Below are 17,122 nucleotides of genomic sequence, written 5' to 3'. Positions count from 1 at the left end.
ATACCCTTTAGTCCATTTTCATGATGGGATGCCTTGAAAATGGGGTTTTCAAGCGGAGTACCTTAAACGATTTCTGGATCGATTTGCCACCATTCTGCATCAAAATCCTGAAACAAAATATTTTTTAGATTTTTTGTCCATTTTTCTGATGGGATCTGATGGGGGTTTCCTTGAAAATGGGGTTTTTCCCTATAGGGCCCACAGTGATGGCTATATCTTCCCCAATTATTATCCGATTCTCAAGCGGAGTACCTTAAACGATTTCTGGATCGATTTGCCACCGTTCTGCATCAAAATCCTGAGGCAAAATATTTTTTAGATTTTTTGTCCATTTTTCGGATGGGTTCCCTTGAAAATAGGGCTTTTCCCCTATAGGCCCCACAGCGATGGCAGTATCTTCCCCAATTCTCATCCGATTCTCAAGCGGAGTACCTTAAACGATTTCTGGATCGATTTGCCACCATTCTGCATCAAAATCCTGAAACAAAATATTTTTTCGATTTTTTGTCCATTTTTTCTGATGGGATCCCTTGAAAATGGGGTTTTTCCTATAGGCCCCACAGTGATGGCTATATCTTCCCCAATTCTCATCCGATTGTCAAGCGGAGTACCTTAAACGATTTCTGGATCGATTTGCCACCGTTTTGCATCAAAATCTCGAGACAAAATATTTTTTAGATTTTTTATTCATTTTTCTGATGGGATTCCTTGATTGTGGGTATTTTCCCCTATAGGGTCCGGAGTGATGGCTATATCTTCCCCAATTCTCATCTGATTGTCAAGCGGAGTACCTTAAACGATTTCTGGATCGATTTGCCACCGTTCTGCATCAAAATCCTGAAACAAAATATTTTTTAGATTTTTTGTCCATTTTTCCTGATGGGATCCCTTGAAAATGGGGTTTTCCCTATAGGCCCCACAGTGATGGCTATATCTTCCCCAATTCTCATCCGATTGTCAAGCGGAGTACCTTAAACGATTTCTGGATCGATTTGCCACCGTTTTGCATCAAAATCTCGAGACAAAATATTTTTTAGATTTTTTATTCATTTTTCTGATGGGATTCCTTGATTGTGGGTATTTTCCCCTATAGGGTCCGGAGTGATGGCTATATCTTCCCCAATTCTCATCTGATTGTCAAGCGGAGTACCTTAAACGATTTCTGGATCGATTTGCCACCGTTCTGCATCAAAATCCTGAAACAAAATATTTTTTAGATTTTTTGTCCATTTTTCCTGATGGGATCCCTTGAAAATGGGGTTTTCCCTATAGGCCCCACAGTGATGGCTATATCTTCCCCAATTCTCATCCGATTGTCAAGCGGAGTACCTTAAATGATTTCTGGATCGATTCTGCACCATTCTGCATCAAAATCTCGAGACAAAATATTTTTCAGATTTTTTGTTCATTTTTCTGACGGATCCCTTGAAAATGATGGAATCCCTTGAAAATGCTGTTTTCCCCTATGGGGCCCACTGTGATGGCTATATCTTCCCCAATTCTCATCCGATTCTCAAGCGGAGTACCTTAAACGATTTCTGGATCGATTTGCCACCATTCTGCATCAAAATCCTGAAACAAAATATTTTTTAGATTTTTTGTCCATTTTTCGGATGGGTTCCCTTGAAAATGGGGTTTTTCCCTATAGGGCTCACAGTGATGGCTATATCTTACCCAATTATTATCCGATTCTCAAGCGGAGTACCTTAAACGATTTCTGGATCGATTTGCCACCGTTCTGCATCAAAATCCTGAAACAAAATATTTTTTCGATTTTTTGTCCATTTTTCCTGATGGGATCCCTTGAAAATGGGGTTTTCCCTATAGGCCCCACAGTGATGGCTATATCTTCCCCAATTCTCATCCGATTGTCAAGCGGAGTACCTTAAACGATTTCTGGATCGATTTGCCACCGTTCTGCATCAAAATCCTGAAACAAAATATTTTTTCGATTTTTTGTCCATTTTTCCTGATGGGATCCCTTGAAAATGGGGTTTTCCCTATAGGCCCCACAGTGATGGCTATATCTTCCCCAATTCTCATCCGATTCTCAAGCGGAGTACCTTAAACGATTTCTGGATCGATTTGCCACCATTCTGCATCAAAATCCTGAAACAAAATATTTTTTAGATTTTTTGTCCATTTTTCGGATGGGTTCCCTTGAAAATGGGGTTTTTCCCTATAGGGCTTACAGTGATGGCTATATCTTACCCAATTATTATCCGATTCTCAAGCGGAGTACCTTAAACGATTTCTGGATCGATTTGCCACCGTTCTGCATCAAAATCCTGAAACAAAATATTTTTTCGATTTTTTGTCCATTTTTCCTGATGGGATCCCTTGAAAATGGGGTTTTCCCCTATAGAGCCCACAGTGATGGCTATATCTTTCCCAATTCTTATCCGATTCTCAAGCGGAGTACCTTAAACGATTTCTACATAGATTCCGCACAATTCTGTCCAGTCTCCTTTAAATCGTTTCAAGCTTTTGACCAAAATTAGAATACCCTCTGCAAGGGTATAAAAAGCCGGACGCTTACCGAAATTGAGACACAACCCGGAGCTAACCCGATACATTTTCCTTAAACATTTTTTCCTTCGATTTCTGCTCTGATTTTCCTTCTCTTCTTATTTCTTTTTTTTTTTTTTGCTCTATGGTCTGGTGATGTGGGGCAAAGTGCAGTCAGACAGTCATTGGATCATTTGTCTTGGCATTGTTGCTTTTTTCAACAGATTTTTGTGCTTTTTTATCTCGACTGTTGGGCAGCCGGACAATGCGGGCTTTTTCCGGCTTTTTGGGACTCAAAGGATCAGAGGTAGGAAGGATATAATAATGTGTGTAGTATGGTACTTATAGACATGTCTTTTGTGGTAATTGTTTAAGATGACTAGTATATATTTTTATTAAGAAACGACTTAAGCTCTCCTTGAATTGAATTGTTTTTACAATGTTTTAATTAAAACTTTTATATAAGCTCTCTGTAGGGTGCCACAATATCCTATGAGTGCCCATTTTAAAGTATCTTCACCCGAAATGTTGCACACAGATACTCCGCCCAACCACACACACACACTCACACTCACTGGGGGAACAAAAAAGTTACGAAAGCAAACAGAATCACTGCCCCCTGACTGGAGCTGAATGTTCAGAGCAAATGAAGGTGTCAAAATGACAAGCAGAGATGGCAAAAAAAAAAAGGAAAAGAAGGATGCACACACATACATATATAGACACATAGATACACACCACTACAAGTGTAGCGGGTTGGACGTGCGATGGATGGATGGATGGCTGCCTTCCTGGGGCCACCTAAGAACCGCCCTACAGGCTGCCATCCTGCCTGCTTGCCTGCCTGCCTTTCCGCCTGTTAGCCCGGCTAACTGTGTAAATGGCAAAGCGACAGCAGCATTTGCTAACTTTGCTGCAGCCAGCAACAAAGGCAACAGCAACAGCCATAGCAACAAAAACAACAACAGCACAGGATACTACATAAATGTATCTATATCTATCTAAGCGATGGCCGTGCATTGTATTGCAGTTACGTGCTCGATGGTCCAGCAAAATGGCGAAGCGAAAAAAAATCTCTGAAACAAAATCAACAAAGACAGCAAGCAAGCAGCAAGGCACCAAGAACAGCAGGAGTCTTCTCTTGAATACACTTTTGGCATAAACAGTGGAGCATCTTGGCCAATACAGCTGTGGAGGCAAACCAAGGAAACTATCTTGTAGTTTAAGAAATGCATAGAGACTCTTGTGATGAGACTTCAAGGGTTTAATTTTAAATATCTTTGCTGTTTCTAATTAGTATTTAAAATATATTAAACTAAGCTGAGCTTTCATCAATTTCTAATATTAGAAACACCACAAAGATTATTTTACCACAAAGATATTATAAGATTATTATCCAAATTAATCGGAAAAGTTACAATCCTTCGAGTAGAGCATTCGGTGCCAATGAAGCCAACAAAAGGGCTTAAAGACTTTGGCAATGCCAACTGCTTACTCACTTGCCAAATTGCAAAGCGGATTTAACTTGTAACAAAACTTTAAATGAGTTCAAGTGGATTTTGGGGCCATCCAACCCACTCCTAGTCATAGCACTACTATCCAGTAACGCCTCTGCCCTCTTGATGGCTGTACTTTGGGAGCTGATGGAGCATAATGATGATGGCTTTTCCCGATTGATTGATTGATTGATGGCCGTAAGGATGGCCGGAGCAGGGTGGCTGAACTAAAGACAATTTGCACTTGAAACTAAAGGCAGGGTCGCGCCAAAAATTCATATTTCTCATACGCCGCGTCAGCCGTCGTGCGGTGGATAATTTTAGACTTGCGATGCACATTGCACCTTCGCCCCTATGCGCCACCCTCATACCCCGAACTGCACGACCAATTAATTATGAATGTTTGAAATATACTTATATATTAATTTTATTATTAAACGACAAGCGTTTTTTATGGCGGCCGTGAGCCGGAAGTGCCGCCAGCATTCGGAAAACAAGCTGGCAAGGTGGCAACGGACGGCTGCCACATGGCGCTCTTGGCTCTCTGGCGGCCAGATTCTTCACCAGTTGCAGTCGGAATGGATCAGTGGACGGGTGTGCACCGGGCGTTCGTCATCCGCGCCTACTACAAGAGCAACGACTCCATCAGCACCGCCCAGCGGCTCTTCAAGAAACAGTTCAGCATTTACCAAACGCCGCCCACGAATGTCATCAAATCCTGGCTAAGGCATTTCGAGAGCACCGGATCCTCGCAAGGAGGGTGCTATGCCAGATCCTCCCTACCGGTAAGTAGTGACACGAGTCTGGAATGTGTAGATACATTTTTAAATTAAATATTTATGCATTTTTTGCAAATAAAGTGAAAAATGGGTCATATTTGAATTTTAAATTAAAAATAGAATTATTAGAATGTTAAAGTAATTATCTCAGCGAGAGCTCACAGAATGCAGGCAATCAAAATTTAATTGAAAATAAAATGAAAAATGTGATCAAAATTATTAAAACATATATGATGATAATATTATTCGATGTGATTTAAAAAAAAGGATTAAGAGTTTTGTGTATTCAATTTTCCATGCTCCAACATGTGTTTAATAATAATTCTTTTCAAATAAATAAATTACTTGTTCTAAATATACACTCACCTAAGTATGTATATGTCCACAGTTGTATGATATTTTTACACTCATACTTATATATCTTATAATAAAAACATATTTATTTATTTTCCAGCAAATCTTCTGCACTATTTGCAATCAATGCCTAAGTAATGAGAAGAACTTTACCAGCTCCGTGAAGTGATGGAGAGTGTTTGCGTGTTGAAGGACTCCAAATATAGATTAAGATGTTTATGGCATATAAGTTAGTGTGTACGATTCGCAAATAAATTTCTTGGCTAATTAACAAGCTTGCCAAATCAACACAAACGCCCGCTGGCTGGCTGTCTTGACCCACTTGCTTGTTTGCATTTCTGAAAAAATATTTATATGCAAGACCAAAATCAGAAATTCTTTTGGGCAAGTGTGTCATGAAATTGCCATTCGTTTCTGCTCTATATGTACATACATCTAGTACCTGGCCAGACAGCAAATATTTTCCAAATATATATGCGGTACATGTATATTTCGACGTGTTTATAAACGCAATTTCAAATTGGTAAGTTATCCAGGCGGATTAAATCGTAATTCATGGCCAAAACAAAACCGCTGCCTCTGTGTTTAGACAAATACATATTTTTGGTCGGCAATTACTCAAGCTGGGATATGACGCAGGTGTGGTCGCAGGTGAAGCCTTGGGAGTGGTGCCGGGAGATCTACAAGGACCACTATTCCTGGTCATTCGTCAAGTGCGCCCTGGTCTTCTCGGCCGGGGTAGTACTTATTCGCAGCCTAGATGGTAAAATGCGAGCCTGACTTGTAAGCCTTTCGCCTGGGGGCTTCCAAATTCCAGATGCTAATAATTGTATTATAATATTATTGTAACATAATTGTTGATTTACAAATGAATTAAATATGTAAAACCATAAAGTTAAGTTTTAGCTCTTTGTTGCCATAATTTTAGTCAAAATCTGAGCCTGTCAGCTTTCCCGTTTCAACCATTTCCCAGGATGATGTCTTGCCCAAAATGTCCACTCCGATGGGATATCATTTGGCTGTCATGTTATTTCAAGTAAAAAACCATGTGTGAGAGGCTTGATGACAGCTATCCTGACACCGAGGGTGGGAGGCAGCTCCCCCATCTCGGAGCTGGGGAGATTACAATCGGAAAATACGCATAAGGTTTTACATTCCTGGCCGTTGCTGGTGGCATTAGTTTGAGATATGTGGCAGCGGCGCTTCCGCCTGGGGCAACAAAATAAAATTAGGAGGCGCTTTTAGCCATAAACATAAAAATTGTTCCTGCATCAGTCCTCCCCGAAGCGTTCGCTTCTCCGGAAAGCAGCATCAATGCCTGTCGCAAGGACTCGCCAATCCTCCCGTCCTCAGTCCTTAGCCAGCAGCGATTCCCTGGCATCATAATTTCGAAATGACAGGTAATTTGGAAGCGGCAACAGGAAGAGGAAGTGTAAGTGGATGTGGCGCCTCGATGCGGGGCAGGATCGTATGAAGTGCGAGTACCAAATGGGAAAATGATGCGGGTTTATTAAGTATCGTTACTCAAAAGGAACAACCTGCCCAGATACTACCTCCCCAAAACGAAATCCCTCGCAACAAATTTATGATGCCCCTCCTGAAGAAAAAAGAAAAAAAGTGCAGAAAAATATATACTGTAAGGATGTACCAAGATGTAATGAGTGGGGGTGGATGGCGGATGTATGTACCTTCTCTGCAATCTTCCACTGATTTAAGCCCGAGAAAAATGCTGCCGCACATGAACATGCAACTAATGAGTTGAGTTATTTACGCCGAGAGGTGGTGCATGGCGGCAAGTCAGGCAAGGTGTTCTATATAGGACACGCTACGGGGAGTAATGCTGCGCTCCTCCACGACGGGTGGTTTAAACTCTAATTGAAATTTAGATAGCTGCTACGTGTGGCAGCCAGGAAATCATTCGCCAGGTGTCAAGGCAGGTGATGAGTTGAACACCAAGAACCCGGAACGGAGTAGCACCCGGAATGTGCGTGGAAATTGGCCACGAAAATGCCCGAAGCTTAAATGCCTCGCCAAGTCAAGACCCACGAAGTTGAAGAAGAATTTCTAATTTAGCCCGAGGCTGTCTAATTTATTATCTCGCAAGAGTTTAGAGTTCTTAAAACAATTGTACATTTTATACCTCTTATAGCCCCATTAAATAATTAAGCAAAAGTCCAAGTAGGCTTAATTACTGATTATGTATAAACCTCAGGCTTTATAGCCACGCATTTATAGCTGGCTTATAGCCAGGAACATCTGGCTTATATCGGAGCACTCATGTCGCCGGATATCAAGCATCACATTGGCCATATTTCATTATAGAGAGCCTTGCAGCTCGTTTAACATTTGGCTATTAAAAATGGCGCCATTGATGCGAATATTTATTGTAGCCGGGCTTTTTCATAATGTTGGATTATCTAGGCACATGTCTTGCCAAGATTTATGGGCCAGGAATTGCACGCTGGCGGCATGGAGTGGCGCGGCGTGGCACTGGAGGAGGCCAAGAGTCGGCTTTAAGCTGTAAGGAAATTGAAATCTTAAGCTTTATTGTTTCACTGGCCCTCTTTCCCGTTTCCCGACTCAGTTTCGGCCTGTGGGGGATTCCCCTCGTGGCGACGCATGCAAAGTGAAGCAAGAAAGTGAATAAAACTGCAGCAAAAGCAATTTTCATAAATATTTAATGGATAATGGCGAAAATAAGCGCAAGGAGCACGGCGCAGCGCAATGATGATGAGAGCCAGAGGGGCAGCCGGATAGGGCACGGGGTGGGGAAATGGCCTCCTGTTCTTGCCCCACATGTATCTGATTCGTGTCCCCCATTTTCCACCCCATCTCCGATGTCGATGTATTGTTATGTTTGTGTAGATATATGACTCTCATACATTCCTGGGCCACTCACATTCGCAGGCACACCACACCGTATTGATATGTCAGCATAACGTATGTGTGTCTGTGGATGAATCCTGTTTCTTCGTTCTCCTGTTTCGGTCCAAGGACCAGTGATACTCATTAAATAAGAATGAAAGGTTATACATTTTGATTATACAACGAAAAAAAGCTAATGGGGGGTTTCTACCATATAGATTATTTAATAAGAATCGAATTCTACCAGAAAACTCTTTAAAATATTATGGAAAAATATTTTATATAAAAGCACCTCAAATGCCTCTTGAAAACTCAAAAACTGAGTCGCATTTTCACGCCAAATGAAGCACGGGTCCGTCTATAGTCCTTGGATGCTCCTGGCCGCTTCGAGTCCTTCAAGTGTGCCCATTACAGACGGCAGAAATCATAACAATAAAAGTGTGACAGGGAGGCAGGGCCCTGGCCGGCCTGGCAAAAGGACTCTCGCTCGTCCTGGGGCGAAGCTCCCCTCACTTAATCGATGATGATGAATAATTGATTCGCTGCGATGCGCCCAAGCATGGAAATGAAAATGTCGGTGCACGAGGGGAGCGGCTTTCTGTTTCTGTTTAAGTTTCGGTTTCAGTCCGATTCTTTACACGTGTATGTGTATGTGTGTGTGTGCGTGTGTTGTTGTGTTCTACTGTGTGTAACGAATGGCAAATTTCAGGAAGCGGAAATGGCAATTGCAAGCGATGGCGGACGAGAAAGGCGGCGGAATGATGGCGGAAAGGTAAAACGAAGGCTGAGGGGCAGGAGGAAATGGTGGCAGTAGAAAGACAACGGCTGAGGCAAATGTGAAGTTGTGCGCTAAATGAAATGCCAACACAGCAACACGGCCCAGCAAAACCGGAAATAGCAAATGCGAATGACGCTGGATTGTTGGACGCTTGAATGGTTGAGCACCTGGCGGAGGTGGGAGGGTGGACCGGACAGGTGCCAAGGCAGGCAATTTGCTGGTATTTAAATTCCATTTGGAATTCGGTTAAAAGGTGTCTGGAACAAGTATATGAAAAAATCGCCTCCAAAGCTTAAAAAAAATCCTTACTTTTAAAAATCCTTTAATAAAATCCTTTAAAATCCAATTTATTCACCTCTTGAATTGAGTTTCGCTTTCTGTTCTATTTTTTTTATCCGATTCCATCACTCAATTGTCACTAGAACGCCAATTTTCACAGTTTTTCTTTCCTTCCAGGCGATTTAAAAATATAATCGAATTGAATATTTAAATTCGTGACGAGTTTTCTGCGAAAACTGGACGATGGGAAACCGAAAGCAATGCGGCTTCTGGCAGCTTTTCTGGCTGTCAGCTCTGCACAAAATTAGATTTAAATATTTTGGCATTTCCATCAATTTTCATATAATGCAACTCGTCTGGTCTCGTTTGTGCCTTTTTGGATCTTTGGTTGTTGGGGATTGCAGGTCCTGTTGCATGGAGGAATGCTGATAGTGAGTGGGATTCAACTGTGGCAAGTCATTCCAGGACACACACACACACACAGAGGCAGCGAGAGGCAGAGACAACCACACATACTCAATCATTTATGCAGCAATCAGTGCTGACGTCTTTTCCACACGTACGATTACCGGCGTAGAGAGGTCGACTCTACTCTCGGTTATGTGGAGCATATTGGGAATCGAAATTGAGTGCGGGTTGACAATGAGGCTGCCAGTGAGATTGTGGCAGCCCATCTGGTGGAGAATCTGGGTTTCAAGCCGAATTCCAGAAATTTAAATCAATGGCACATGACTACACTGCGTATGAGTGATATTGCCGTAAGGATTGATTTCTGTCCAATAAATTCTGTACTGTCTGTAAAGATTTTATTGAAATCCTCTGAATAAATATTAACAATTTACAAAAACTAATATTTTTTCATAAAAAGTAATAGCTTTCATAAATTCAAGTAGTCTATAATCAAATAAAATATCATTCTTCACAGCCCGTAGAGTGCATTTCACAGCAAATGCACAAAAAAATTCCAATTTGATGATTTGAAGGTTGAAATCAAATTAAGTCAAGTGAATAAATTGACTTTTACTGCATATCAAAATCGCTGAAAGAGTAAAAAGGTGGGAATATCGAATAAAAAATGAAAGTGGCAAAAAATAAGTTGAACAAATAATTCCCCAAAAGGCAGTCGCATGAAAACAAGCAAAGGGAACTAAAATATTACTTTTAAAACGATTTCAGAGGGAAAAAATAAAAATAATCACTAGAAAATAGATCAAGTAAGCCTTAGAATTTTTAAATACTTCATCAAAGTAGTCCAGCTGTTTGGAGAAAGCTGATATTTCATCAGTATACAGTCTAGTCTTGTTGCGGTAACAACAAGATTTTAAAATATAATTTCAAATTTCAAATAGTTAATAATAATTCCTTGAAAAAGCCATGATTGAAGAAGTTGAGAGCTTTGCGGATCTGATTTCCTGCAAGAGCGTCACCAAGGAGCTGGAGTTGCCGGATGTGCGTCGCATCAAGGACATACGCAAGTTTATGGCCGACAAGAATAACTACAATGGCAACATTAATGAGTTGATAAATCGAATGACTGCCAAAACTGATCAATGTGAGGGTGTCCTCAAAGTTCTTAAGGACAAGCTGGAACTGAAAATGGCCACGCTCCATAAGGTTAAGCAGGATATGATGGAACTGAACCAAGATTTGAAGACAGGCGGCGCCACCAAGAAGTACGTCACTGAGAAAACCAAGATTGCTGTCCGTTTCATGGACGAAGTGGAGGTGCATCATCTAGATATAGCAACTTCTCTAGAGAAGTATAATAGCAAAATTGATGCCCTGTTTAACGAAATCATGGGTCTGGACGGAGACATAGACTATGTTAACTTCTTGACAGGAATTGCCATGTTGAACATTAATTATGTTATGGAATTTCATAAGATTGAACAGGCCGAATCTTCCTCATCCCAAGAAGAACCGTCCTCGGAACCATCCGAATCAGTTTAGAAAAAATGTTTAATAAAGTTTAATTTTTTAATTCGTTACTGATAGAATCTCTATTTTTATCTCTCTGAGAAATCTTAAATAAAAGCCCCGCTTCTTGCAACATCCTAGACTGAGATTGGCTGTACTGTCGTTTATACTTGAACCCCTCCTACCAGCCACTACTCCTTGTGGCTCCTTGTGTTCTCTCCTTTCACCTGTCAGTGGCAGCCCGCTGGCCGCTTCATCTTCATTCCCCGTTCATGAATAATCCGTGCGACACTTGCGTTTTATGGCTTTGCATAGTTAGGAGCTGCTGCTGCTCCTCGACGACCATCCAGGACACCTTCGCTTAGCAGGCGTTTAGCTGGACCAGAGGGACATGCCGGAATCTAGGATCTAAATGGAAAAAAAGAAAGTGCCAGAAAACACAGCCATCTCAGCAGGAGAATGAAAACAATTTAATTAAAGTTACTTAGAACTTTGTAATATTCAAAGCCCTTATATGAAACCTTTTTGTAATTCATATTTTTTTCGTGTTATCCCTAATTTCTCTCTGTGCAGAAAGCAGGAAGCCAACAACAGGTTGCGTGCCAATGCAGTTTTTCATTGGGACTGTCGGTGCTGATAGCGAGTGTAATTATTATGCCGCACTGTGGGCCAGTTGGGGGGGATCCTGCGGAGATAAAACAGAGGGAAAGGACGAATGGTTCTATTGCTAGTCCTGTTTTCCGTTTATATTTCGCTTTTCTGCATTTTTTATTTTCCCTTTTTTTTTTTGCTGCTGTTTCATAGCCGCAAACGCATAAACGCCCTGTTGTTGTGCAATAAATAAAATGCAATTGTTGCGCCATGACTGGGCCAGGGCATAGTGGGCGAGAATAGTGGCTTACAGGACAGGATTGGGAGTTGCCGCCATGTTTGCGAACAACTGCAAGATGGCGCCCCGCATCCGTTATGCCTGAACATCCACTTTCGCCGTTGTCCTGGTTGTCCCGGTTGTTCTGGGTACTCTGGTTGTTGTGTCTGCAACTCTTCCGGTTTTGGAAAGTTGTCGCGTTTCGGAGCTCAGCGGCATCCGTTGTCTTTCTGGCTTAGTTGGCGCTGCTTTAATTTCGACAAAAACATCGTTCGTTTTTGAGCACTACTGCCCGTCCTCTGTCTTGGTTTGAAAAAGGTCAAAGGGCGGCATAAATAATGCCAGCGACGACGGAGGGGACAAAGTTGCGGCAGGACTCGAGTCCTGGACATGCTTGGCCTGCATAGAAATTGCAGTTTACAGTTGCTAATTGAGTGTGCCAAGTCTGTGCAGGTGGCCTAATGTAGGTAATTAGTGCACGGCAACTTTTTGGCCAAAAAGATTTCGGCACAAACTTATCCCAGAGCCTGGGATGTCCTTTGTCAATTGCATAACTTGTCGTTGTCCTTGCCGAGCTAAATAATTTTCCCAAGAGGGGATAACAAAAGGGGAAGCTTGAATCAATTATGGGTTTCGTTTAAATGATGGATAGTTTAACTTTTAAAGTTTATAACTTGCAGACTTTGTTTTTAAGATGAAAGAGAGTCGGGGGATGCTGATTTTAAATAATTAACAGTGTCATTTGATAGCCAAACTCACCTTTCTGAAAAAAAAACATATGCGAACTGAGAGTTGAAATCCAATTAAAGCCACACGAACACACCGGGATAATGCAGTTGTTATGGGAATAAGTTGGCAGGAAACCCGGTTTATGGGCAATCTGAGAGATGCCGACCGATAGCCTCCGTACGGGGCACGTGAGTGGCGCATTGTCTGGGCGGACAACGAGGACAACTTGCCACATGTGGCAAATTAACTTAAAATTAAGCAATTAATTTAATTAGAGCACGGCGTGTGCACAGCACAGCCCCCACAGCCCCACAGACCCCACACACAGCCCCCAAGATTTGCCGCACACGCAACAGTTGCAATTAAGCAGACTTCGCATACAGATGCTGCAACTGTGGCAGTGGCACGCCCACACACCATGGGAGTTGCAGTTGCAATTGCAATTGCTGCACTTTAAGCGGAAATTACAAACAAAAATGGATAAAGCTGGACAACCTGGACATATGATATAAAAATCATTTTATATAAGTTGAAAAATTGGCTTACGCTTGGCTCTTAACAGAAAGCCAAAGAATTCCAGAACTGTCACAGTTTCCATTAACCAATTAAAGGCAATTCATCAACTGACATTTGCAATTTCCAGCAAAAAAACCTGTAACTTTATTAATAAGCTGGGAAAAGTTGTACATATTTTTTAATGAAAACTCTCCCTTCCAATGACAGGGAACATGAAAAGTTGTTTAAAGTCAAACGGAAATTGTTTCAAATTAAGTGAAAATTTAAATTAAAACGAGTTACGATTCGAGTTGGGAAACAGACTTCAGCTCAACAGTAGTGGCTTTTGTGGAAAATTATTTCTCAACAAAAATGGAATTAAAGCCAAAGGAAAATTCAGAGGAATATCTGGAGTGTGAATAAAGTTTTTCTGTAATTTTCATTTTGATGAATAAAGTTTGCGGCAATACTTTGCCTTCCACACCGAGTTTCTTTCACAATTTGTAAATTGTAATTTTATGAAATTTACATTTTAAAAAGGTGGCAAAGTGTAAACCTGATTTTGAAATCTGAATTTATTGATTCAAACACAAGTATTTAATCACAAAAGTATTAAAGTTCACTTTATTATTTCAGTCTTATGGCTAAGATCCAATTAAAGGCTTCTCGAAACTATATTGTTGAGTCATCAAGCGCTTTCGGCCGCATTGGCTGCCAAAAAGGGAAAATTCAGCCCCTTCAGCATGCCGAACAGCTTTCTGCTATCGAAGAGAATGGCCAAAAAAAAAAAAATTCGTAAGAAAGGCAGATTGGTTAGACGAGGCGTAAGAGGCTTAGTGGGAATTTTTTTCCTATTTTGGTTTACTTACTAGATGGAGTCGGTGCACTTGCCCTGGGCATCTCGCACCTGGTGGTTCCGGCATCGAGCTGGTTTCTTGGTGGCCGGATTCGAGGATCGTTGAACCTTGACCTTGAAGATGGGCGAGTTGTGGCCTTGGGGCGGGGTGTACTCAATGCTCTCGGGAAGGGAGGGAGGTGTATTAGCAGCAGCAGCCGCAGCTATTATCGGCACATCTTTAGATCTGGCGTGGAGCGGTGAGGCGGGATGATGCAGTGGTTTAACAGTGGCACCACCAATCGGTGTCTCCACAATCATCAGATTATTCAACCTGGATTTGGGCTTCGAAGAGATGGTGGTGGGGCTGGTGATTTCAGCAGGGGGTGCTCCCGCTGTGGTGCTAGAAGTTGTTGTGGTGCTGGAGCTGCTGGTGCTACTGGTGCTTGCCTCGGTGCTTAACTTGATCGGTTTGACGGTCAACGCACTGTCATCATAGTAGTAATCCTCCTCATCGTTATACGACTCCTAATTGAGAGATCCAAAGTTTATTTTTAGCAACTCGTTAGCCGCATAGCTTTCAACTGGTTTCTGATCAAAATACTCACTTCGGCCAGCCCGTTCTGGCCCACCTCGATGATGGCCACATCCTTGATGCTCACATGGATGTTGTATTTGCCAGTTTGCCGTTGGTCGAAGACCACTCGTCCTCCATCTGGTCCTCCCGGCCCTTCGCTGGTCGATGGCGTTTCAATGGCCTCATCAACGACGGGCAGCGTTTGGGCCAGGCCGAAAGTGATTACAGCCAGCGATATGAACAGCATTTCACAAATTCGTCTTTAAACCAGTTCTCTTAAAGAATTTCTTTGACTTCTAAGAAGAACGTGTGTGCTTATTGGAGGTTCGATCAACACTGGACAGGTCGTGGCGGAAGAAGGGCCTTTTTAAGCCCTACACAGATACACTGAGGAAAAATAACTATAAACATGAAGAGGTTATTCGGAAACTAATAAACCTGCTCTTTTGCCTAACTTATTGCTTTAAAGTTAAGTTGAAAGTAAGACACTTGTTAAGATTTAAATTAAAACTAGATTAGGCCAACCACTATCTCATACTCAAATGACCATTAAAGCAAGCCCTTATGTAGCTCAAAACTAATACACTTTGTACATAAATATTCCATGTACTTGTCCATAATATTTACTATTTACTCAGCAAGCATGAATGCCACCTTTGAGGTGCTAAGGAGCCACTCGAAATAGCTAGAACGCCAGCTGAAACTAACTGGCCAACTAAGTGACCTGGCTAATACCAAGTGCATATACATATATAATCATAAAGGTAAACAGATAGACATCCAAGCAAATAGCCAAACAGTCCGGTTGAGTTGCGTTGAGCCTGGCAACTGACGTGGGAAGTGGCTATAAACTTTTGACAGAATATTTAACCTGTTTATTATCTGCTTTAAACTGAAAGACAAATTATAGTCCAAGCCATAATTCATGGGTCAGTTCGCACTTGACCACTTGAAGTTCTTCGAAAACTCATTAATCAACCCATGTATCGAATTCGCCAATTCTGGTTCACCAATTAGTTTCCATTGAGTCATTAGCAGAGGTCAGTTTCTTGTGCGAAAACCAATCAACGCCAGAACCATTTACATAACACCTAACCACTAATTATGCAATTATGCAAGCCAAGTTCCTAGGAAATCATATGCCAGGACTATGACTAGGACCAGGACAGTCGGTCGACTCATTTGTATGCAACGTCATGGAGAGTGCAAAATCAGCATTTCTCATTAGACGAAATTCGCAGACCTCTTCGCAGAAGCTGAAGCTCCACAAAAAATTAGATTAATTTGAAATGAATTTTCATCCAGTTTCCTTCTGGCCGGGCCGGCATTTGTAATTAGTTTTTAGCGAATTCTGGGCCGCAAACATTTCAAGGTTTAATGCATGGCTGGCGAGCCTTGAGAAAAGTTTTTCGCCTTTTGGGTCGGAGGACCTCTGTCAAGCTCGGCGTCCAAGGAAGGCCGAGAAAAGGGCGAAAAAAAGACGTGGTAGCAAGGAGGTGGGCCGAAGGAGATGGCCGCATATGAAGTGTATAAATTACACTTCATCATGAATTTATTATCAGGGCTGGAGCAGATGCAGCTGGAGGTGAAGCTGATGCTGATGCTGCCACGAAATGCACCATGGCAGCACGCTGGCTCAGCACAAGATGAGGTCCTTGCTCACCTGCTGGCCCACAAACACATACAAAAGATGCCAAACACGCAGCAAACCCACTTAGAAAAATTATTCTATTAAAAAGTGTGTTTTATATGTTAGTACTTTTCGCTTTTAGAGCTAGCCAAGATTTTTATTTTTGATCCTAAAATCTTAAACATTTTTATTAAAGAAATATAATTTTCTGTGTATCAACAACAGCATTTATGGGATGTTGACCAGAGCATGCATTTTTCGCGCCAGCCAACTTGAAATTGTGTAAACTCAGCGGAAAAATATTAATTCTAATTTCCAAAGCCACCACCCCAAGGACCAAGGACTTTCGTCCAGACCACTACCCTTTTACAAATGCTCTTCGTTTATCTGCACCTTTAATTCCCTTCTTTATACAAAAGTTCTAGAGGTTGTTTGGAAAAAAAAATGTAAAAAATACAATAATGGGAAGCTTACTAGGACGAAGTCGAACTTGATATACCCTGGATACAATTTATTTATTGGATTATAGTTGAAGTGAGTTGCTCACGTGGTGAGTCATTGAAAGTGAGCCCATAAAGTGCTGCATTGATAACCCTAACCATTGAAGCTTAAATTAATTGAAGTACGATTAGTAATATTAAAAATAAAAAGAGCCTCCCCCTTCAATCCATGGAAGTCCTGGCAGAGGACCACCTTATTTTGTAAAAATAATTGGTTAAAAACAAACAAATGAAAAAAATAGAGATAGAAAAAAATAAGAAAAGAAAGATATCAGAGTCGTATTTCTTGGAAACCGAGGACCGATTGTTTATAGTGATACATTTTTTATTGATAAAATAAGTAATTAAAATAAGAAGAAACATTTATTTTAAGAAGACACGGAAATGGCTCAGAGTTCTGCTACAACAACCGAGACAACTAACGAGACAACTACCGAATGAACAATTAAATAAATAAAATAAAAAAGGAAGAAAAATAAAAAAATGTTGCCACAATGGTACTTAGTGGATAA

At 41.4% G+C, this 17,122-nt stretch overlaps 5 protein-coding genes across 6 annotated transcripts; 4 read left to right on the top strand and 1 right to left on the bottom strand.

The window, feature by feature from the left end:
- Positions 1-3,141: 3,141 nt before the first annotated feature.
- LOC108122936 (uncharacterized) lies at positions 3,142-3,653 on the top strand. The gene is given in 2 exon segments (XM_043210206.2): positions 3,142-3,447; positions 3,450-3,653. Coding segments are annotated over 2 exon segments (510 nt in total).
- Positions 3,654-4,531: 878 nt separating this feature from the next.
- LOC108123078 (uncharacterized) lies at positions 4,532-5,431 on the top strand. The gene is made up of 2 exons (XM_017237979.3): positions 4,532-4,789; positions 5,238-5,431. Exons 1-2 carry the CDS (start codon positions 4,532-4,534, stop codon positions 5,304-5,306), a joined length of 327 nt encoding a protein of 108 aa, XP_017093468.3. The 3' UTR covers positions 5,307-5,431.
- Positions 5,432-5,504: 73 nt separating this feature from the next.
- LOC108123071 (uncharacterized) lies at positions 5,505-6,036 on the top strand. Its single transcript, XM_017237975.3, has 2 exons — positions 5,505-5,660; positions 5,727-6,036. The coding sequence occupies exon 2, from the start codon at positions 5,768-5,770 to the stop codon at positions 5,915-5,917; it is 150 nt and encodes a 49-aa protein (XP_017093464.1). The 5' UTR covers positions 5,505-5,660; positions 5,727-5,767; the 3' UTR covers positions 5,918-6,036.
- Positions 6,037-10,337: 4,301 nt separating this feature from the next.
- LOC108123059 (uncharacterized) lies at positions 10,338-11,047 on the top strand. The gene has a single exon (XM_017237964.3). The coding sequence runs from the start codon at positions 10,434-10,436 to the stop codon at positions 11,007-11,009; it is 576 nt and encodes a 191-aa protein (XP_017093453.2). The 5' UTR covers positions 10,338-10,433; the 3' UTR covers positions 11,010-11,047.
- A 2,643-nt stretch (positions 11,048-13,690) lies between these two features.
- Positions 13,691-14,856, bottom strand: LOC108123048 (uncharacterized). 2 transcript variants are annotated; one of them, XM_017237951.3, is made up of 3 exons: positions 14,512-14,856; positions 13,938-14,431; positions 13,691-13,829 (listed from the first exon to the last, which is right to left on the bottom strand). In XM_017237951.3, the coding sequence occupies exons 1-3, from the start codon at positions 14,725-14,727 to the stop codon at positions 13,757-13,759; spliced, it is 783 nt and encodes a 260-aa protein (XP_017093440.2). In that variant the 5' UTR covers positions 14,728-14,856; the 3' UTR covers positions 13,691-13,756. The 2 variants fall into 2 exon arrangements, with proteins under 2 accessions (XP_017093440.2, XP_017093441.2); XM_017237952.3 differs by having other exon boundaries at positions 13,811-13,826; positions 14,512-14,855.
- Positions 14,857-17,122: the final 2,266 nt, after the last annotated feature.

The sequence above is a fragment of the Drosophila bipectinata genome, chromosome 2R, assembly GCF_030179905.1.
Source record: "Drosophila bipectinata strain 14024-0381.07 chromosome 2R, DbipHiC1v2, whole genome shotgun sequence".
In the NCBI taxonomy this organism is placed as follows: Eukaryota; Metazoa; Arthropoda; class Insecta; order Diptera; family Drosophilidae; genus Drosophila; species Drosophila bipectinata.
Note: the sequence above shows the minus strand (reverse complement) of the source record. Positions and strands in the feature narration are given on the sequence as shown.